This window comes from Toxorhynchites rutilus, chromosome 2 (genome assembly GCF_029784135.1).
Source record: "Toxorhynchites rutilus septentrionalis strain SRP chromosome 2, ASM2978413v1, whole genome shotgun sequence".
Taxonomy (NCBI): Eukaryota; Metazoa; Arthropoda; class Insecta; order Diptera; family Culicidae; genus Toxorhynchites; species Toxorhynchites rutilus.
In genome coordinates, this window is record NC_073745.1 from 286,543,611 (window position 1) to 286,568,473 (window position 24,863).

At 37.5% G+C, this 24,863-nt stretch overlaps 1 protein-coding gene across 4 annotated transcripts in view; it reads left to right on the top strand.

The window, feature by feature from the left end:
• The first annotated feature begins 10,714 nt into the window (after positions 1-10,714).
• LOC129769441 (retinoblastoma-like protein 1) overlaps positions 10,715-24,863 on the top strand; it is a 31,400-nt gene continuing 17,251 nt past the window's right edge. For 3 of the 4 annotated variants that reach the window (XM_055771720.1, XM_055771721.1, XM_055771722.1), the window contains exon 1: positions 11,276-11,696. In XM_055771720.1, the coding sequence (XP_055627695.1) occupies positions 11,562-11,696 (135 nt within the window). In that variant the 5' untranslated portion in view covers positions 11,276-11,561. Of the gene's footprint in view, positions 10,811-11,275; positions 11,697-24,863 lie in introns of those variants that run through there. The other variant, XM_055771723.1, reaches the window with a different exon arrangement.

A 24,863-nucleotide genomic window follows, 5' to 3' on the forward strand; every position in this document is an offset into this window, starting at 1 on the left:
TAAAAACTTCAAATATTTCATCTCTGCCAGTGCAAGTACGTTCATTTTTCTGGTCAGTTTTACAATTACTGTAAATCTATGAAAACTGCTGTTAGAAATGCATTGAATACGTGATAAGAGTTTTAATACGATTTCAGTGACTCAGGCAGTCATCGAGGCTAAAGGAGGTTTCATCGCAGACTTATTTGAGAAATTTTCTAGGGTACCTATAGATAATGACAAAACGCTACTGGTGGTGTGTTGGTGTCCAATGATCATATTTCGAAGACTTATGATTTTTCTGTAAAATCATTATTTCATTTCAGATCATTTTCCATTTCCTATTTATTCTAAAATCAGCCCATTAAATTGTCAAGGCATCTTTTATCTGAATAAACGTACAATCGATTATTTCAGGCACACGTCCAGCAGAGCTAGGATAACGAAATAGCGTGTTCTCAATATATCCAAAAACATCTGGTTACTCGCGAGAAAGATGTGAAATTCACAATTCCATGTCCTAAATTTCTAGTTCATGTCCTGTTTTTGGTTTTATGCCGGCTATCTTGTCTTGAAAAAGTTTGAAAACATTTTATGCATGTTGGTTTTATGAATATTTCTTATGTGCAAGGCTATTTTCTTCAAATTTTCGATATTCCGTAAAAGCTTATCATTATAATATAAAGTTATCTTCAGGTACAATCTTCGTATAAAATTTGGTTTCATACTTGCAGAAAGAATACATATTGTGTACGGGAAAATGAATTTTCATCCATAATTTACATTTAAAAATTGTCGCTTCCCAAAAACGGGACACGAAACGCAATTAGATGAATATGAAGCGGTTGACAAATGTCGTCGTTCCAGAAGTTCAAAAGTGTGAAAAGAACATAAATACCATAGATCGTGTGTATGCCACTATCTTCTTAACCATACTTCAAGGCCTCGAAGCTCTGGCACTTATTGGTACTAGCCTTGAAGTCCGGAGATCGGACGGGTGATTGTTTGATGATTTTGACGTAGGATTACGTCTTTCGGGAACATATTGGGGTACAAATTGAAAATCGAAAATCGATCGCACCGTGAAAATTGTCCAATTTCAAATGCTTATTGCTCAGTCATTTTATGATGGATTGATGAGATTTTTGCGTCATTCAATTTCGGCACTCCATAACAATTTTTTACATTGACTAAAACAATATATGTCATGAAACTAACTATCGAACAATTGAAAAATCTCAACCCCTATCCTAACGGAAATACCCACTTCTGATAGGTCGAAATTGACGACACATGCGGCGGGTCCCTAACAGAGACATCAAAACCATGCTGCCTGGGGGAAATCGGCATCGCAGATACATGAAAGTAGGGGGAGCTTTTATTCTCACCGACATGTATTCCCTAACAGAGATTTCAAATCCAAGGTGTCTGGGGGAAATCAGCATGTAAATACCCTCGTGGTCGATAGTTTAACTAACGACGCGCACAAATTGATAGTGCTCATTGTAACTATCGTGGGCATTGCTGATTGTATACGTGCTGGCGGATAAATTGGGAGCGATGAACGAGTGTTTTTTTTGTTATTTTCGTTCCAATAAGAATCTTCCGATGGGTAGATTGAAGAATGATGTTTCAATGAGCTGAATAGAACTTATGCTAGATGGAATATAAATAAAATTAAAATTTGGAACTTTTATGTTGGTTGCTTCGTGAAATTTCATATCAATGACCGATCATGTATTTTGAAACTTTTAGCAGAACTGTAAGCGTAAAATTATGAATGGTAGCTATTGTGTTAAAATGACTTGAAATATGAAACGATTTTTTTGTTCCCAAGGAAAGTTCATGCGACGAGCAAAATTGGAAAAATGAAGGAGTATTCGAAAAAGTGATTTCACATATGCTCTATATATCGTATTGGGTGCTGTTAGCTCAATTGAAATTCGCCTTGAGGAATGTAGCATCGTGTTCCATTGGGTTTAAAGCAAAAAGGAAATGGGTTGAATAAACACTCAGAAAAAAATTATAAATGAAATTACCTTTTCCATTTCATATATATTTTCTCTATACTAAAGTAACACTTTTTTTCTGGTGAGAAAACTTGTGTTCGATGATGATTGATGAGCTTTTTTTTCTTTATTTCATCCATACATCACACAGGAGCCATCTCGTCCAGGAATACAGAGGGCGGCTTTGGTACGTGATACGCTCTATCTAATGACTAATCACCATCATTTTATCATTTATCATTCATTTATCATTATCATTATTATATGGACACTGGTGGAGTGAACAAACAGTACCTAACAACCAGACAAAACGGACCCAAATCATTATCGAAGAGTTTTACAATTTATCCAAAATCAGCATGCAGCAGATAGCCTAACGGAATCCTACGTCAACTATGCGGTCGTGTCTTGGATACAACCCTCCAGTGACTTTTTTTTATTTTCCAAAACATATTATATATTTTTATCAAGGCTCACATGGCGTTAGCCTGACGGGGCCGGGAGTTCAATATTTTGACAGTTTTTCTTACTATCTATGTTAGTAATATGTAACCGATTCTCGCGGTCGGCTCGAGGTTAGTGTTACAAGTGTTCTCGTAGTTGGGATGATGTGTTCTCCAATGCTCTGTACGTGTGCCCGACACGAGATACTTCCTATTGAGATGCAGCTGATCATTAATCAGCAACGCCCTCCTAGTATGTACCCCATATATAGCGTGGTGCGTCTTCTCGACTCGAGGAACCCAGGATAGAATGGTCACTAGCCTTGTCACTTGTTTGGTGATAATGACACATGGAACGTTGTTTTCAGCCATTTTTGAATAACAAGCAACTAATAGAGCGTAACCCTGTTGGAACGCCCATCTTTTTTCACACACATGGTCACGAGTCACGTTTCCATCCCATGATCACAAGTACCTCGTGCCACGCGAAGTGTACTTTAACTACACGGTTCAATAATACCAATGAAGGCAACATTGGTAATTGAAATGTCCTCCTTCAATCATGAGCTGCATATGCATATGTTACGTATAACGATATTTATGTGAAACAGTACTTTTGGTAAGTAATCAAATAATTTTTATCACCGGTATACTTTCTAACTTTTGTTTGAACTCGTCATCGTCTGCAAAATTCGAGTTTCTTATTTTATGAAAATGGTGTTATTATTATTATTATTACCATAATTTTTTGTTTTTTTTTTGGATTACATAAAAACTGTAAAAAATATGAAAAAGTCATTCATATTTTGACGTAGGACTACGTCTTTCATTTCTATACCGGGGTGTAAAATCAAAGTTTCGAAAACGAAAGCGTTACGCCTGAGACCGAGATTTTGAGTGTTAATAGCTCCTAAACAACTGAACGAAATGGTATGATAAACACTTCATTCGAAAGATAAAATGTCTACGCGTTCTATACTTGTTACTTCCTGATCCAAAAACTTGTTTCAATAGTCTTAAATTTGCTTTCAAAACAGGCTATTGAAATCACCAATCGGTATATAAGCGAGTGCCGCTCGGAAATCTACTCAGTTCTAATTGAACAGCGATTGGAGCATGTTGTCGCTGTTGTGGTGAAGCTCTTCATTTATCATGAAAGGGCGGATGAACGTTGTCACCAAGAGCCTGTTTGTGCACCTAAGGCCAGAAGGGAATCCATCAGGAGGAGAGTGATGCCACAAACGGTTCCCCGGGAAGATCTCGAAGCAGCCGCTACACACACACATACACGCGCGGAATTCTTTCCGTTTGGATACCATTCAGCATTGAGAAAGATCCGGAAAATAATCTGGCAGTTCCTCTGGGAATTTAAAAATACATTCATGTGAAAGAGTTTATTTTGATGTTTTCTATCCATGTAACACTGTGACCAAATATGTTTCAATCAAGTGCTATTAACAGATGGTTATCGAGTTAGCATAAAACACTGGTGGGCTTCCAGTATCGAGGAAAACGTGGAAATATCTAATCGTTACTGAAAATAATCTGCCAGTTCCTCTGGGAATTTAAAAATACATTCATGTGAAAGAGTTTATTTTAATGTTTTCTATCCATGTAACACTGTGACCAAATACATTTGGTTTTGTGATTTTTCAATCAATCGCAATTAACAGGATAGCTTCTGAAGATTATTCTTCTCCATCAGTAGGATATTTCCGTATCCAATATTGTATGCGCCCGCAATCGATTATTGCTCAGTCGCCGAAAGTTCCGAGCTCAGAGAGTTCATTCCCCTCTGGTTTGCCTTCCAAATTGCCATCGTAAACCACACCTTCTTTCGATTCAATCACGCACAAAAAGCATACTTAAGCGATATTCTGGTGGTGAGACGCATTCATTTTTCGTGAGGACATCGACAAGACAACATCGTTGCTGAGGGTGCTGGACGGCGAAGGATCGAGATCTGCCCTGAAACGCAAGCAGTTTGTTTGAAACTGTGAGGAGCACAGAGAAGCCGATCCTTCAGGAGAAGAGAAGGTGACCATCGAAGCAGCCGCTACACACACACATACACGCACGGAATTCTTTCCGTTTGGATGCCATTCAGCATCGATAAAGATCCGGAAAATAATCTGCCAGTTCCTCTAGGAATTTAAAAATACATTCATGTGAAAGAGTTTATTTGAATGTTTTCTATCCATGTAACACTGTGACCAAATATGTTTCAATCAAGTGCTATTAACAGATGGTTATCGAGTTAGCATAAACCACTGGTGGGCTTCCAGTATCGAGGAAAATGTGGAAATATCTAATCGTTACTGAAAATAATCTATCAGTTCCTCTGGGAATTTAAAAATACATTCATGTGAAAGAGTTTATTTTGATGTTTTCTATCCATGTAACACTGTGACCAAATATGTTTCAATCAAGTGCTATTAACAGATGGTTATCGAGTTAGCATAAAACACTGGTGGGCTTCCAGTATCGAAGAAAACGTGGAAATATCTAATCGTTACTGAAAATAATCTGCCAGTTCCTCTGGGAATTTAAAAATACATTCATGTGAAAGAGTTTATTTTAATGTTTTCTATCCATGTAACACTGTGACCAAATACATTTGGTTTTGTGATTTTTCAATCAATCGCAATTAACAGGATAGCTTCTGAAGATTATTCTTCTCCATCAGTAGGATATTTCCGTATCCAATATTGTATGCGCCCGCAATCGATTATTGCTCAGTCGCCGAAAGTTCCGAGCTCAGAGAGTTCATTCCCCTCTGGTTTGCCTTCCAAATTGCCATCGTAAACCACACCTTCTTTCGATTCAATCACGCACAAAAAGCATACTTAAGCGATATTCTGGTGGTGAGACGCATTCATTTTTCGTGAGGACATCGACAAGACAACATCGTTGCTGAGGGTGCTGGACGGCGAAGGATCGAGATCTGCCCTGAAACGCAAGCAGTTTGTTTGAAACTGTGAGGAGCACAGAGAAGCCGATCCTTCAGGAGAAGAGAAGGTGACCATCGAAGCTGCCGCTACACACACACATACACGCACGGAATTCTTTCCGTTTGGATGCCATTCAGCATCGATAAAGATCCGGAAAATAATCTGCCAGTTCCTCTAGGAATTTAAAAATACATTCATGTGAAAGAGTTTATTTGAATGTTTTCTATCCATGTAACACTGTGACCAAATATGTTTCAATCAAGTGCTATTAACAGATGGTTATCGAGTTAGCATAAACCACTGGTGGGCTTCCAGTATCGAGGAAAATGTGGAAATATCTAATCGTTACTGAAAATAATCTATCAGTTCCTCTGGGAATTTAAAAATACATTCATATGAAAGAGTTTATTTTAATGTTTTCTATCCATGTAACACTGTGACCAAATACATTTGGTTTTGTGATTTTTCAATCAATCGCAATTAACAGGATAGCTTCTGAAGATTATTCTTCCCCATCAGTAGGATATCTCTGTATCCAATATTGGATGCATAAAACCTTGTGCCTCCAACGTAACGCTCTCGTTTTCGAAGTTCTCCAAATATTCATTCATTCAGAATGAATTCAGATTCAACTTCAAACAAATGATCTCTAGATCAACGATAGTCCTACGTCATCCTTGCGGTTATACCATAGATATAACCCACTTCCTGTTTTTTTCCATTTGCTTTTTAAAGATTACTTCAAGTAAAAGTAAATGTTTTAGATGATCCATACTTTTGAAGTCCATTTTCAAATTACTTTCTAGAGCATATCGGCTGATATCTCAACGATAACTATAAACAGTACATTTTTCGGGATGCATTAGCAACATATTGGGCTATGTTATGCAAGTACACCACGAGTGCGACTCGATGCTGTACGGGAAAAGGTTAACAATCCAAACAAGCTGTGGAAGAATTATATGCTTTTAGTGAATGTGGACATGTTCGTGCCCGATTTGACCGCTCCGAAATAACGTTATCAATGCCTGCATCGAGCGCATACGCGACAGAATCTCTGTGATATTCGTCCACCGGCAAAACAATTTGCAACACTAGTTCGTACCTTAGCGCTCCAAAGGAGTTTATAGTAATTTTCTGCACTTTCTCCCATAATTTAGTAAGGAGAGGAAGAGCTATCAATCCATTGTGCTGTCCATCGACAAAAACGTGCGCTTTTCCAGCGGGAATGACGCTACGTTTTTCCCGAACAACGAAAAGTTTTTCCCTCATGGTGATGTGCGAATGTGGTACATTTAGCGTGTTTCAACGAACGTGTTTCATATGAATTGCGAAAAAAAAGTGATAGTTGAGCATAGCATTTTACGAAAAAATGAGTGGGTTATATCTATGATATAACCGCAAGGTTGACGTGGAACTACCTTAGCTTAGCAATCATTCGTTTGTATTGATTAAATTCTTGATTGAATGAAACAGTTTCCAAATTCAATTGAGTTCAATATATTTGCTCTGTGAGTGAAAAAAATGAACAAATGCCGTGTAAAGTCAATTCATTTATTGTGATTGATTGTTCTTCGTTACAATTAAATTTAATGACGGACCTTTTACGTTTGGTATGATGACTAGAACAAAATATATGTACGGAAGAATTATCAAACGTTTGATGAACCAGCCTAAGGCTGAAAATCTTTCCAATAAAGACAAAAAAAAATTATCAAACGATTATTTTATTTTACATTTCCCTCTGAAGTTTACATCCCAAAAGTGTACATACTTCTCGAATCTCGAATTTGCTTGAAACTGGGAAGTTCATTCGCTTCTAGTGTCTGCACGATTTTCCCAGGTTCCTAAGTTTAGAAGATCATGTTAGGACAGACATATTCCACACTGCACAAAGGCAAGCGAGGACAAAAGTACTCGCAGTTTTTCATTTATTTGCAGAGCCGATTTCCCCAGAAACCTCGGTTTTGAAGTCTGTGTTAGGGAAACACATTTCAATCGGAACAAAAATACCCCCGATTTGTATGAATTCGCAATGCCGATTTCCCCACGCGTCATGGATTTGAAGTCTGTGTTAGAGAAACACATTCCAGTCGGAACAAAAATACCCCCAACTTGCATGAATTTGAAATACCGATTTCTCCAGGCACCTTGGTTTAGAAATCTCTATTAGGGAACACATTTCGGTGGGAACAAAAGCTCCCCCTACTTTCGTGTGTTCTTCTTCTTCTTTTTGGCTTTAAGAGGGTTTAAACTTTTCAGTTCACTCGCCTCTAGGCTCTTTCGTGTGTTTGCAATGCCGATTTCGCTGCTTGGTTTTAAAGTCTGTGTTAGGGAACATTTTTCGATGAGAACAAAAGTCCCCCTACTTTCATGTATTTGCAATGCCGATTTCCCCAAGGCTGCTTGGTTTTGATGGCTGTGTTAGGGAAACCGTAAATCGGGCCAATCAAAACGATGCAGTTAGGGCGTTTAGATAACGCCTAATATTTTACAGTTATTCAATTGTTTATCTAATGAAAAACAATATTTTGTTAGTTGCGATAGATGCGTAGAAATATTCCCTATCAAGTGATGCAAACATCTCTCCTATCCAGTACGAAATGTTCGAGCTATTAGCATTCGAAATCTTTCATTTTTTCCTGCATGTTCTGTGTTTAGGTTTTCATTTTACCCTCCATATATTCCGGTTAGACGTAGTCCCACGTCAAAAAAAGTGATAGTTGAGTATTTTACACCAGCAAATATGTAATATGCAATATATGGCCATGCACTATAATCGCTGGTCCCTTAAGCGTGCATCGGAGCTAAAACAACATTCTAAAGCTAATGTCGAAAGAGTAAATCTTACCGAGAAAGAATGAGACTGGCTGTATCTAACAGCATTTGTTCTCCTGCTTGAAATTCATCCTTCGTATATACTTTTTTAACTCCATCCATACAGAACGCAGAAGCCATCTCGTTTGAGGCAACATACCCAGGTAACCAGTCGGCACTTAAAAATGGTCTTAAATCAGCACTGTATCCACATATAGAATACCGAATAAATGCTTATTACACTCTATAAACCAATATAGGGTGGATACAGTCTTCAGAATGCAACTCGGTGCTGATGCGCAACAAGATTTTTGTATCCAGTTGAGCTCCCTCTCCTTGCGCACACATGTGCTCTGGCGAATGAGCACGCTCCGAAACACAGATGAAATGTTTAGTTGTCAGCGCCTTAGGCGCAAGCCCAGTTTTAAGCTGAGTTTTACTCTGAGTATTACACTGAAATTTGTGTCGTGCTGCGCGCTTGAATCTGGATTGCTCTCTCTGTTGAGATATTTTTCTTCACACAAGCGTATACGGTTCAAATGGGGCGCGCTGTTGTTTTTATGCTTTGCTTAGAACGAACGAAGACATAGCGGGTGCTAGAATTTGATGTGTATGTGTGTGTGTGTATATAGAATGAGACGCGCATCACACAAAGGTGAAGGAATGTTTAGTATCTGAGTTCTGCGTCGGGTACATTTTGCGCTGAATTTTGTGCGCTTCGCACCAAGATAGAATACGAGTGTTCTATGAGCGCGCGCTGATGAAAATTTAACTCAAGCGCAGCGCTGTGTTTGTTTTCTGAAGACTGGGTGGATATAATGCTAAAAAGGCGAAATATAGGGCTTTTTAAATGCTTCAGTTACAGCCTTAAATAAGCATTACTAAAGCTTACTTAGGGCTAATTGAAAACGTCACTTGTGATGGCAGACTTTACTAAGCAGCGTTTTTTTTCTGGGAAAAAGTCATGGAATCGATCGGGACTCGACAGAAAAAAAAAGATCATGTATTTAGTGGGCCCACACAGATTTATTTCAGCCATTTTATGGATGATATTGATATATCATTTATTTAGATTTACGGCGCACTGTTTGGAATGAGAAATAATTGTTATGTGAAAATTACCTCGCGAGATTCGAACCGAGGTACTTCTGCAACATGTATGTTTCTCTGTTGTGTCTTTGCTATCTGAACTACTGTTGATACATATAAATGAATGGAAAATAGTCCTATTTCAATAACCGCGCTCAGAGACCTACTCGAAAAAATCATGTATGTGTGGATCTGGAAAAAATGGTAGCATTAAATGCGCATATAGGGCTTCCATTAAGGCCTACTTTCATATGTTTTATCCTAATGTTTGTAAACATTATATGGTAGCACTAAATGCGCATACAGAACTTTCATTAATGCTTATTTTCATCAATGTTTATATGCATTAATAATGTTGATATAAGGCATATAAGCATAAAAAAGCTGATATGCTGCCATTTGGTATTAGAGATGCTGAATTAGTGCTATAATAGAGCTATACGTTAATGCTTATGGTTACTTGGGTATATTATTCTACTCCAGCATCTATTATCGTAATATGCATCGTTCTAATTACCAGCCTTCTGCCATCATCGCGCGATTGTAACACTGATGGAGTGAACAAACAATTCGTCACAATCGAGCAAAACTGCAATTTCCAGGGCCACCAAATTATTATCAAAAAGTTCATCAATGTAGTTTTTCAAACATGACCAAAATCAGTATGCAACAGATAGCCAAACGTTATACTAAGTCAACTATGTGGTCGTGTCTCGGACACAACCTTTTTTGTAAATTTTATCAACGTACTCATTCAACCAAAAATGTGCCCTCTAAAAACAATTCTTCGATATGACAGAAAAGACATTTTTAACCCAGCACTGATTTCTTGATAAATCAAAATAATTTGGTGTCCGTTCATCACTAATTAATTCGAGCACGGAGCAACGAATTTGGAAGTCATTACCGGGTTTGATGCGTCTTAGTCTGCATCAGGTTTATATGCCAAAAACAACTATGGGGATCATTCGGAAAGTTGGAAAATTATAAATTTATAAAAAAAATTAAAGAAAAAATATTTGAAGGTTCTAATTATTGATAGAGAAAGGGTGTCATGTTCGTACAAATCTTCCATGATTCTTTCCAACTCTGTCAAATATTGTAGAACATTGCCATTAATTTATGTTCATTTTTTTCCCTTGAAAACATGCTCGAAACCCATAATAGACCCAGCAGACTCAACATGTTCGTTGAGTATCAAAATGAGAAAAACGAATCGAACCCTTGAGCACTCGACGCTACAATCACTGCGCTGTTGCACACCGACAAAAATCCCCTCGTTTTTCGAACAGTTGGCGGGCTTTAGCGCGTGAATTTTCCACCTCTCATCCAGCCCTGCGACGACACTTGACAGAGCACATGAGCTGGCGCGTCGACCCCACCGCCACCCAACCCGCTTGAACCTGATGAAATGATTACCCTTACACAATACTTCGTCTTTAAACTCGTCTAATTTCCAGCTCCCGATAAGATGATTCCTGCTCTAGACCCCAATTTACACTGATTTTGTCCCCCGAAAAAGGTACGTTGTACGATTAATAGCGCTAGCGATGTTGCAAATAGGTGAAATATGCAGAAAATTTGAGGACGCTGTGATTTTCCCGCCAGATTGTGGTAATTTTCGCGCGTTTTCTGCCGCGCCCAGTCAGAGATGACGTTTTGGTTCGTCCCGCTTCCCCGCACCCATCGGATGGTTGGTTGTTTTTATTTTCTTGCTCGGTGGGTAAATTCGTAGTTTTTTGTTGAAAATTGGATACGGTAATTTGCTATAGTCTGAGCTGATGGATGTTCACGGCTTCCAGATGAAAAAAAGCGGAAACGTGTTTTCTGTTACTCTGATTGATTCCAACTTATTCAGGGAACATTTTTTCGAGGATATAACAGGAATTTTCATGAAATTTTTCAAAGCTATCCATCTATACGAGTGCCGTTGCCCGCCTCGCGCCTTTCATTGTTGGCTCGGAAAGCTGTCAAAATAACTGGATTGATATCACACGCACAGATTTCATTTGCCGTTCGAGGCAGAACGAAGTCTAGTTCAAGAGTGCGGAGAAGTTTTGGTGTTTCAGCCTGTCGGCGTTAATTTCGACCATTTTCGTGGATAGTTTTCGATTGGTGAAACTACTGTGTAGTGTGCAGGTGTGCTTGCCATTGTACCGCATTCCAGATTGGTCCGGGGAAAATCCGATTTCTCGGGGGCAAAGAATCTGGTTGGTGATTCGAGCTTTTCGCTTGGCTGAACTTGAATCGTTCTCAAACAGTGAAGCGTGAACATGACGAACCAGAGCGACGGTGAAGCGCTCCGTGCCGAGCATCGAGCGATTTGTGAGAGGCTCAACATCGATGGCCCCACAGAGGAACGGTCCTGGAACTCGTTCCGCGATATCCGGAAGTCGTACAACCTGGATGTAAGTAGTGAACAGTGGTGCTTGTTTGGCGAGTCTAGTTTTGTTTACTAAGTCGTAGGTGACGACGTTTTCTTCGTGAATTTTTCTTCCTCGCAGCACTCGTTTATAAATAAAGCGTAGGAGTATATTCTATTGTATTTCATGTATTCGGTCGAAAAAAGACGATATTCGATTTTTCAAGGGCCTTGTATTGACATTCATACCAGGAACATAGAAGTTTGTTTGCTGATTAGTTCCATACTGATAATGGTTTTAGAGAATACATTCCTAATCATTCTCCACATTGAAGTGCTGAGACAAATCAAAGGTACATGTGCGAGTTTTCGATGTTTCTAACGCCGCATGCACCTTTCCCCAATCCACACGAACACGTTCGATGGGTAAGATGCATTTTGCGATAGTGATGCTAGCTGTTTTCGAGATTTCATGAAATATTGCGCAAAGGGTTGATTCGAAATATCATTTAATTCGTTTTTCTTAAGATTAATTTGAACTCACTGGTTTGAACAGATCCATCGGCAGTTTATTCTTCATCTATAGAATGCGTTGCAACAGGAAAATTATTATTGATTTCTGGTTTGATGCGTGGTATTGACACGCTTCAACATGTTTTTTCAACGTATTCAAATTGCGTAGGAATAAAATGTTGCTATCCACATTGTGTTAAGTGTGTTCATTGTTCAAATAATTTATCAATTTTGAACTATTTCCCCCAATCGGTTTTCGTCATGTGCAAAGTTCGACAAACCCTACCATGGTTAAATTTTAATAATTCCAACCTGTATTTTAAATAAAACATATAGAATGTCAAGCCAACTAACTTGAACTATTTTTTAAATATAGAAATATAGATTTGAAATGCTGAGCGATTTTAATTACTGCTCATCATCAGAGGATCCTTGTGGAATTTGGATAACTTGTTCTTGCCGTGGGTTTTCTTTCTGTTCAACAATGGCTTTGACAATATTAATTTTTATTGTGAGAGCTGACTTGGTGAGAAGTGAAAAAACGAACATTGCTTTAATGGACGCATTGCACTCGAACAGATGCTACCCAACCCAATTAATATAATTAGATTTGTTCTATGGATGCATAGAAGATACTTCGTCATTCTGTTTTCGAAATAATTAATATTCTCGCTGTCAGCATTGTAATATTTATAAACGCCCAAACTGTAAAAAATACATTTTGACGAAAGCCATTGGTGTCTTTTAAGAAACCTCAATGTTTAAATTTTTCCGCACATAGTTGCTTTGAACCGATTTCCTTGCTCCGTAAAGTTATACAAATTTGAATGAAATTGATGTTTAGTGGAAGCTCATGAATTAAGCTATCATTTGGTGCAAAAATCTTATCATACGGATGGTTTCCAAAGAGATGAATAATTTTCAAAGTGGCTGTTCGATTTGTTGAACAGTTGATCGTTAATTTGTTAACCAACAATGAATGATTTGAAAATTCTGTCCTCTCAGAACAGGTTTGCTTTCTCGTATTTTTCATGCTGGGCATAGAGCTTCATGAAATTATCAGGCACTGTTTTGAAAAGTCTCAAAACATTTGTGCGTAGTGCAAAAAATCGTAATTATTTATCTGGAAAACTTATTTTTTCGATGCAACGATCATAAATATGCCAAAAAAGCTTCGTTATCAGGAGAATTTAAGGTAGTAGCCCGGTGTGACGACCGAAATTTCGACGCTTTTTAATATTTTTTTAACAAGAAAATTCAAAAAATTATTTCATTTTACATAAATTTGTTTTTAATATTTAACGTCAGAGTGGAGTCCTCGAAAAGAAGATGAGCTGGTTCGTGGAAGCACACAGCCTTTCGAAGTCATCTGAAATAAAAAATTCAAAATGATTATTATTCTGCACACTTTATTTTAATGAACTAACCTATAATATACATAAAACAATAAAACAAAAAAAAACTAAAACAAAATGGCCGACTCGTGAAAAAAGTTCTCAAAATCAATTTTTTTTTGGTAAACTGTTTAAATAAAATAGTTTGTTATTAAAAAATTAAATGTTTTAAATGTTACGTATTTAGATACGTGTGTCTAGAATAACGGGTAAAATGTTTTAGCCTAATCGGTTGAATAGTTTTGAGTCAGTGCTTCCCCGAAATTTCGAAACGATGGTTTTGAGAAAAACGCGTTTTAAGTTTTATCACACGCTTTCATACACACTACGGCGTGCTCTCTTATATAATATTAGCTATAACTTCAAAAATATTTAAAATTTCAGGCAGAAAATTTTCGGTGTTTAAGATGTTTTTTTTTCCGAAAAATGTAAAAAAACGATTTTTTGAACCCGTCACAACGGGCTACTTCCTTAGCTTAATGTAAGCATTATACATGTGCGGATCGGAGAGATATTATGACGGTTCTCACTTTCAACCAGGAAATCTTTGACAGGGATTCCAGGAGGTTATGGGTCCGGTTTTGGAAATCACCATTTTTGAACGAAAAAAATCGAATTTTCAAGTAGATGTTGCATTTCTCATTGCTTGAGTTTACTGTCGTCTTATTGATCCATTCATAATTTAGGCTTTCTTCAGAATATTGCATTTTATTGGGCATTTTAAAAGTGTTCACCTCAACACAGACAAACTTTATTTCTGCTATGCGCGAAGGACACAATAAACAAACTGCAGCGCGCCAAGCGGATGTCATGGAAATCATGTGGACAAAACAACATTAGTGCATTGGATAACTAATGATCAGAATTGAGGTCATGGAAATGCGTTAATTACATGGTTTAGCTATGTAAATCTAATACAAATGGTGTGTAAGCATGTTTACCATATTCGTAAGTGTTATAATCCAGAAAAGGTCTGAATACGTACCAAATAATCATCTGGTGATTGATTAAAATGTTCAAATGAGGGGCGCATTGACGCCACTAGAAGGTGGATTTTATAATCTCTTAAAACATGTGAATCACTAAAAATATATCATAAAACTACAGTAAATAATGAAAAAGACCATTTTATTTATATGTTTTGAAACATAAGAATACCTGATTCGACATAGGTGCGCTGAAATAGAGCATCCAAAAAAGTGGACAAACCATAATCATATTTTCGACTGAACAAACCAAAATCATTTACCTTATATTTTTTATGGATAATTTTAAATAAAATCAGGAAAATACAAAAATCAGGAAAAAACAGGATCCTTTCAGAAAAATCAGGCAAAATTGAGTGTTTGTCAGGATATCAGAGAACGTACCAAAAAGTCTGGGAAATCCTGGAAAAATCAGGAAGGTTGTCACCTTTGCCCCTATCCCTTTATGAGGCATAACGGATATTTTTCACCTGACATCATGTTTCCTGAAACCATCGTTTTACAAGTACAGGTCGTATTCGATTATATACAATTCTAGACTCGAAAAAAGTTATAAAATTATTGGGAACAAAAATATTATTATTTAAAATCAAATAATTTAAATGTTTCACAACTATAAACTGTACTGAATTTCCTTATCCTTCGAATGATAACAACAGAATCATGTTAGGTAGCGTACTTTTTAAAGCAGAGCCAATTTAAGGCAAATAAAGCCCGATAGAAAAAAATCGATAGATCTGTCATTGGACGAATTTCACCATTTGCGCAGAAGTATTTTTTCCATCTCTCATTCTGAGATATTCTGGATAAATTTATTTTTTTCACACATGAAATTGGCGTTTTCAAAATATATGAATTCGAGATCTACTGTCGTCTCGAAACATTTTTTGCTGTCAAAAATCGACTCTCTGGGGCGTAGTCGCTTTTCCGGAAAACGAGGCAAAACGTATGGTTTAGGATGTCAATGAAAATACAGTAGTACCCCAATTATTTCGCGTTTACATCTCATTTTGAGACCATTATCGCGTTATTCGCGGTGATCTAGCCAGACTATTTTGCGGATAAACGGGGTTCTACTGTAACTATCTCGATTTTTCATACGAAACTTGCTGCGAAATGCTGATTTGCACGATAATTTGCCCATTGCAAAATATTAGCTCATTCGGACTTCATTAACTAGTGTCGCAGAAGGGCCGGTGATTTCATAAAGTCGGGGGTTGAAAAAAATGTATGCCAAATATCTTAAAATTAGATGAAACCTCGAGATTTACTGTTATCTCAAAAACATTTTTGTCTAATTGTTTTTTGTCAAAAATCGACTTTTCAGACAGAAAACAACCAAGTGTCAAAAAGTCATTTTTGACAAAAAAAATTAAAAAAAGAAAATTGTGTTATCAAGTCTCAAAAATCGAGTTTGAAAAGTGTTTCGGGGACGGAAAAAAGCGCTGGCACAAGTGCATAATATCTGAAGAAGATTACTTTTGAGGAAACATTAAATGAAAATATTTACACATTAACATAAATATTGATTACAGAACCGACTCGATTAAATATAGTTAATTTTTTTTTTTATTTTTCAAATATGACTTATTTCAAGCGAAAATGAAATATATCAATATTTGAGTGAAAGTTAATTGGCTATTCAAATACAGTGAGGTAAAAATCGTGATTTTGGTAGATTTTCGAAGATTCCTCAGGAATTGTTTAAAATGATGTTGCAGCGAACTTAAAAAAGATAAAAGTTGAGTGTCAAAGAACGTCAAAGAACAAATAATAGAGCGGTTATAGAGCATCAATGTGATTGTTAGAAACATTCTACTCTATTATGTATTTTTGGATAAAATTAAGAGTAACACCACGAAACTTTGAAATTTTTCACTTCTAAAATGTTACATAAATCCACTAATTTGGAAGCTCCTTAACTGTATCCTGTATAAAATTTTCTTATCTTTCAAATGGAAATAACAGAATTGTCCTACGTAGCGTAATTTTTGAATTAGAGCCTGTTTAAGGCAAACAGAGCCCGAAACAGAGAAAAAGTTCAATAAATCTTCCATTATTGGAATTCGAATATATGCGTAGAAGGATATTTATCACCAAGTATAATCCTCTATCACCTCCTGAAACCATTTGGATTTTTTATATGAGAAAGGTGTTTTATAGCTTTAAAGGGATGAATCAAAAATTCAATACGGAAATATTGAATTTCCGGGTCCCCTCTTAACTCAGTAACGACCAAACTGTAAAACATTTTTTGAAGAAAGTCACTGGTGTCTTTTTGACTATTGGCGTTAAAGAAACCCCAATGTTAAAATTTTGTTACCAATCTTCCGAAAAAGAACGAGAAATCGAAAAACCTCCTCTTTTCATGAATTGAAAATTCTCGTTATTTCCACTTGGGAATTATTAAGTCATTTAAAAAGTATACGCGGTTTTTGATAGAAGAATTTAGAATGATTTTTTTATTGAGAATCTATTCCAATCAAGAACAGTAGAACCTCGATTATTCGCGAGCGGATGACCCGCGGTGTGAATTTTTCGCGAAAGCGGGTTCCATAGCAATTCTCCATATGAGCAGGAATTATAGGTGGAGCAAATGGTAGAGTTTGCGACCGTAGTGTGCCATAGCTACTTCTCGAATCGTGACGTCAATATTTGTGTTTAAATTCAATTGCCTTCCACATTCATGTAAAAACGCTATTTTCAGTAAGTTTCTTATCAATTAAAAACATATATTTTATTGGAGTTCTCGTTCAATATGAGTACAATGTGGCATTATGTAGGAGATATTTTTAGAATCATGTCGAAGAAGATGAGCAAAAGCGATATTTTTGTGTGTATTTTTCACTCACTAACCTTCATTGAAATGAACAAATTTTTATTATTTCCGCGATAACTTGACGATGTTTTGAAGGCTCACAGTGTGATTTGAGGAAAAAATGTTGCTTTTCCAAAGGTCTAAAAATACGATTGTTGGACCTTTTTATTCCTTAAATTATGAAAATAAGTCACAATACAATTGTCATCTTTTTTTTCGAATTCATTTATTTGTAAGGCTCAATCGCATGACCTTTGCGGAGCCACTAATTCATGATTTGTTTATACAGAATTTCAACTTAAATCTATGTTTAGTAGGTTTCGACCGATTACTCGCGGTTTACTCGAGGTTAGAGGGGCAACAATATTTGTGGGACGGGTCAGGTTAGGGATATGGATATGAGGTATCGTTGTCTCAACCGAGAGTTGCCGCACGCACTGTAGCATTGTGCATAATGACCAGGGATTGCATCTGGTGTTCGACTAGCTGTCAAGGGGGGGCGACGGTGAGATGAGGGGACAAGACAAACAACACGTCTCTAACAGGAACATAGGGTTGTCTCCCTTGGGCCCTAAGGGCATTTCAAAGGGACTCTCTGGCTGCGTAGTTATCCGTATATTGCCAAACTGCGTAATCGATGTCATCGTAACCGATTCTACACCGACAGGCATTGCTTTGAACAAGATTTATTCTGTGGAGATGTACATCTAGCGATTAGTGGTTGGACATAAGTCTACTTAGTTACACGTTACACGAATGAAGTTACGACTTACGTCCAAACCTTTGAACCGCGCTCTTGAAGAAACATTTGGAATAATTGAATATATCCACCGCCCAAGACTTCCAGCGTCCCAATCGGATTGCCAACTCAAGAGGGAACTCTGACGCAGTAATTGGAAAAATCTGTCTATCAAACAATTCGCCTTCCTGGGTACCCACTTCTGCGAGAGTGTCCGCCTTTTCATTGCCAGGAATTGAGCAATGAGAGGGGACCCATACAAAGGTTATCTTATAAGATCTTTCGATCAGTGCGCTCATCTGCTGCCTTACTTTTGTGAGAAAATAAGATGGGTGCCTACTAGTTTTCATCGACTGGAGAGCCTCAAGCGAACTGTGACTATCCGAGAAAATGAAGTAATGGTCTGCAGGCTAGTTGGAGATCATCCCCAATGCGAAGTCGATTGCTGCCAGCTCAACAACTAAAAGTTTACGGAAGGCTCTCGAATTTTCATTGAAAACACCGAAGCCAGTGGATCCATTGAGGCGAGACCCATCAGTGAAGTATCTTTTCATGCAATTGACTTTTTGGTACATTCGGTTAAAAATACGGGGAATGATAGTTGGTCGAAGCTGATCTGAAATCCCAAGTATTGCTTGTTTTACGACAGATCGTATTCAATTGAACAATTGTCATCTATTAAAAACACAATCAGTCACAAGATTTCAAGAGCAATTTTGCTCATGGATATCTCACTATGTCCTGCTCCACTTGGTCTAACCAAGTTGAGTGATTTTGGTGGTTTATTCCAGTGATTTATTTGCCTTCCGATATTTCGCATCATTTATGAGTTTAGAAAAAAAATGAAATATTGCCTTGGAATATGGCTTATGGTGTAAAATTTATCGCCTCTATTTATATAAAATCAACTCAAATGCCGTTGAAATATGACAAATGAATAGTTATCTAATATATTCCCGTGATCGAGTTATTACCGTCATATCGGAGGTTCGGGTTTGATTCATGTTCTGACGGGGAATTTTTCGTCAAAGAAATATCTTCCGATTAGCTGCACTGTGGCCACGTTTGCCACTCAAAATACATTCGAGGCGAGGCGAGGAATACATTATCTGAGGAACTTTCGACGTCTCAATGTTAAATACGTCTTTTATTATTACTTAGTTTAGATTTCTTATGCCACTAATGTTTTCTGAAATAATGCTTATGGAGCAAATGTTTCTGGAGCTGTAAACAATCTCTCGGAACAATGAAAATGTTTTGACAAAAAGTGGCGGCAGATTCTAGCAAAACTCCTCAAGCAAATTGGTTCCAAATGATAATAAAATTGTAAAATGTTGGAAACATTATATAAATTCAAAAACTATTTCTGTTAAAAACATTGTAAAGCTAACATGGTCAAAGCAACCAGAGAAGACCCGCGCGTCAGAAGTAGCGCCACACGACGGCACTTGTTTTCCATAAATTTTTAATCAAATCCAATTATGTCATCGGCTCTTCAAGTAAGTCTTAAATGAACGCTTCAAACTTATGTAGATATAATTGGTATTTCAGCAGAAATAGCAAATAAATGAGAGAGGACACTTAAAACATTTTAATCAAAATGTTGTTATTTCTCAAATACGCTATATTCGAAGCTTAGTACTGATATGCTTGGACTTCTGAATTTTCATTATAAACCTGTATTATTCTAGACAGCGTTATACGTTATATATTTCCACCTAATATTTGATTTAAGATTTGAGAATAAGAAAGAATTCTAATGTTGGTTATGATGATATCATCATGATAATAAAAAAAAAGATACTATCGATTGAGGATATGAGGATATACTTGGAAAAAATCATGCCATTTACTACGTGTTTTTTCTCGAATAAGAACAAACTAATATAGCGATTCATCTGGAAAGTACCTGAAATACGCCCTCATCATGTGGCGAGTTGGAATGTCCCGTCCGGCTAGACAAATTTTGTCTGCGCACATGTCACGTCTCCGGAATGCGGCTATTCGCACCGATCATGTTTCGATAGCTTTCATCAGACGACGGAGGCGGCTGAACAGATGTCCGCAATTTGACCTTTTATTGTGCATAATCCCTTATATCCTTTTCACGTTCTCCTCGATATGCCATGGCAGGTATATTTCCGTACGTGATCGCTCCATGGAAACCTACACCCATTTTGCGTTTTTCCTTTTACTTCCACTTTCCACACGAACTTTTTTGGCGCGGCCAAAGTTTAAAGCGCTCGCGCGACAGCTGATACTTTATGATGTATTGTTCTCTGGTCCCTTTAAAAAGAAAGAAGTCCATCCATGGGTGTATCTCAATGAAAGGTGCCGTGCACCGTTGAATGTATGTATAATCCGTTTCGGAAAATGAATGGGATGTCACGAACACCATGCACTCGTCAGTTGGCAAACAAATAATTGGAACGAAAATGACCTACGACGATATAGTCACACGCGATCAATGAATTCGAAGGAATCAATGAATGCATAGATCGAATCGAGAGATTGATTGATTGTTGTTTTTTTTTGTTTTTTTTATATAGTTTGGAGGCCAATAAAACATGATTGTTTCCTTTTCGATGGTCCTTTTGCCTAGAAGACTGGGCGAATAAAATGGATGTAAATCGAGATTTCATTTGCACATTTCTTATTATCATTACTCAGATGGGCATCTAAAGCTTGACTCATTTAGAATCCGGGATCATAAAACCAGCTGCATCTTGGGATTGATTAAAGGTACTCGGATGATACTTTAGTTAGAGTTGTGTTTTTTGGAAATGTAGTCGTAGAGTCTCGGGTTTGCCTTCCTAATACTTCCAACCTTCTGGTGGTAACTTTGTCTACGACGCGTCCTCAATAGCTGCAGGTTCAGCACATCATACACGGTCGATTTCAATTTAGCCACTGCGATTTCGCGATTTTAGTACCTAACCACGCCAGATTTTCAATGTGGGTGTCCAAAATCAAATTTCTTCTCTCGGATTCCATCTCGTACAACTTTTTCAAAACAAAACGGATCAACGTGATTTTGATTGGAAGAGGGTCTTTGTAGCCTAATTGGTTGCGTGTCCGCTTTTAATCGAATGGTAATGAACTCATAATTCAGGGCCCTCAATCTTTGTGTGTTATTCTAGCTACTACGTCCACGTCCAATGGCTACTGTGTAATATACAACAAAATTATCGTTAGATAATAATGTAAACTAATAAATTCTGCTCTGTTACAGTTGAACTGCAAAATGAGCCTAATAACATAAACAGATGGTGTAAAAAACCTGATTTTTCTACCATCAGAAGACACAGGTTTTTCAAACAATTTGCTTGGAAGCATTCCTATTTTCCTATAGATTTGTTCTGCCAATTTGTGTGCTTACCTATCCATGCTGTCATCCACCAGCAACTGATATATCAGCAAGGCACATTATTTGTATACCACTGCGAATCCGATGCGCGTGAATCGCTCGCACGAAATGAAGATGCAGCGTTCGTTCAACGGACGATGTTGATAGAGAAAGTATTACAATTTAAGCTCCGCCCGTTTTCAGTTCATAGTATAAATAATCAATCCGCGATTTCAGATCACAACATTCAAGATTCATCAGTCATCTAGTTAGCGATCGGACGGCTTTTTTGTTTTTATAATTGTCATGCGATTGAACTGGTATATTTTGAAACCTCTATAATTTAAAACATCATTTGTGACTTAACTTGTGATTTGTGACTCTCGCTTCAGCTAGCAGCATGCAGTCTTTCTCAATGCTTATGTCACACACAGCGGTTTTACTGGACGCAAAGAAAGAATAGAAGATAGCTAGCGCACACTGTAGTGCAATTTTGTTCAGTTGAGGCACCGCATCGATGTTACTGCCGTCTAGTGGACAGTGGTTTCTGTATTTTTGCATCTGTACTGAGGTGTAAGTTTGAAGTTTCAAAATAAGAGCGTTACGTATAGGGTGCGAGATTTTGAATGTTATTACGTCTTTCTCTGCTGAACGAAGTGGCATAAAAATTAGTTAATTCGAAAGATAAAATGTGTATGAGTGATGTTTGTTACTTATTGTTCCAAAAACTGTTTCAGAAGCTTCAAAATTGCTTTGAAAGCAAATGATTGATATCCCAAAATTCGGTAAATATAGATGTAGCGTCTTAAATGCAGTGGACTGTAAAACTGCTGCTTAATCCTGCTGCGCGATTCCAAAGCTGCCTCAATGTACCTTGCCCATCGAGAGAAACCAATTTCCCCCCGTGGGCGCGATACTGACTGCCTTCATTGCTTAACACTTCCTTATAGCCATATGGTGGGTTGAGGGACTCGTTGCTTCGAAGACTAAACACAACACACACTTAAACTTAAACTATGTACATTTCATCTCTAAACTTTAAAAAATTCGAGGAGTTGTATCCGAGACACGACCGCTTGAGACGTAGGACTACGCAATTTTTTTTTTAATTTGTTGGTTTATCATTTCGGATATTATTTGCGAATACGCCGAAAGTGCATAAATAACTCTTTAGTGAAAAGTTCCGGGGACTCTGAAAAGGTTTAATGGCTTGCGTGGTTTTGTAGAAACATTTTGAGAAGCAACGATTCTTTCTTGCCTTTGCGAGAACAATACACTAATTGTTCATATGTCGCAATTTGTTTCTTTATATCAATGCACGCATTGCACTGAGTATTTAACGAGAGGCATCTTCCGTACATCGCCATTCAACAATCATCAAACACGCGTCTAACAGATGCACACAGTTGCAGCGATAAACTTCAAGTGAAATATTCGCTAGCGTTCACAACTCGAGGGGAAACATAAAACTTAAAACGAGCAGAATAAGTGATCTTTGTTGTTTCGAGCACAGAAAGATTCTAAGAATTTTCCTCAGAAGAGATGCAATACATATACGCTAGCGACAGCTTACTTACTTCGCAAATATTCTCTTTTCGCTATCCCCCTTCGTTGTTTTTATTTTTCTTCTTCTTCTTTTCCTTTGATTACGGAGACTTTAAAACCAACGATTCATTCGTCTCCGACTGTTTCTATTCCAGCGGCTGCATAAGTTGCTCTTTATTGACAGCTCTGTTCGGGAAAGCACACAAATGGACAGAAAAAATGTATGGGGAAATGGGAATGCTTCTAATTTTCATCAATTTAAACCATATACAGACTATGGGATTGTAATGTATAGCATATCAAACAAATCTTAAAAAGTTTCAGATTCGATTGGTACGCATATCGTTAAAATCCGTTCGCAGCAAAAATAGTTATTTACGTTAACTTTATTTCATAAAAACGTGACCTGTTTTCTGATTTGGCACCCTTAATGTAAGACGTAGTCCTACGTCAAAAAAATAATACATGAATTATACAGAGTTATATCACTTAAATTTCTTCTTAAATTCTGTTTCAATATGCCATCGCTGTTTACGCTTCGCTATTTTAATTCGAACTGTTGTGCTGTTCTCGTACAGCAAAACTATCATCCAACTCTTTGGCGGAGCAAGTTTGATCCTGTTTGCATAAGAGCGATGAATTGCACTTTAAGGTGTGGCGTCGAGGAATCGCATCGCATGCATTGGTTCTCTCTTCAGTGCCCTTGCGATTGAACAATAGGTAATCATATTTACAGATTTCAGGGATTTCAATAGTCTGCTTGAAAGTCCATCTCAGTCAAGATTGGCCTGCAATATATGCTTGTCATCCTGCCAGTCGAACGCACTATAAATATTGTGTGTTTTCCTGGCCATCCTCAATTCCCATTTTGCTACTGTGTTGAGCGGACGTGCAGAGCTTGACGGCCAGGAAAAAAGCAGAAAAGAAATGGTCAATAGAACGTATCGCGTCGGTTCCCATGCCGTTAGTTGGAGATTGTTTGTGTATGATTGAATCACACGTACGAATTGTTGATTGTTTGCGTTATCAAGTAGATAACGGTAAAGGTATATAATCTTCTGGGGCAGCACTGCGTGAGAAGAATTGCATTGACAATTGTGTATTATTCTCGCAAAAACAAGGATGAAGCATAAATCAACCATCTTCAACTGCTTCTACAAAACTACCCATCGGCCCTTTTCAGGGCCGCCAAAACTTTCGGCTAAAGAATTATTTCAAAAATTTCCATGTATTGAAAAATACTATCCCAAGTAATAAAAAGCGAATTGATGTTTATATTTTTTTTGTTGGAAGAGAGCTTGTGTGAATTTAGGAATATGGTCGGACTTATTGGTGCTGATGATCATGAAGTTTAGAGTAATAAAGGCTTCTAAATTTCTCAGTTCATTCGCCTCTAGCCTCGCTGCAGCTGGCTGGATGACTGATAAATCGTGAATGACTTATTGGTGACTTTTTTCCGATCGACAATCTAATTTTTGTAAATTCAAACATTGTTTCCGGGTTAAATGTGGCGACAAATTGCAGCGCATTTCAAGCCGGATGTGAAGCAGGTATTTTTCGGTGGTGGGACCTGTATTCTTCGGTGGAAAACAGAATGTGAAAATTTATTCTGCAGCGGATACCATCGCCACTATCACCACAACACAACCGATTCCGTTCGGATTTTCTGTTACCGTTTAGCGTGTTCTTGGAGCGTTGATTTTGGAGACGCTGAAGATGTAGCTTTGCTAAGAGATACTAAGAAACTACGTGAATATTCAATAAGTTCAGTGTTTCAATGTCGCTCTAGACAGCGAGCAATCAACAGTACATGTAAATTATTCGCTCAAATTAGCGTTTTATTGCTTCGCGAAACGTTCGCGTCCCTTTCTC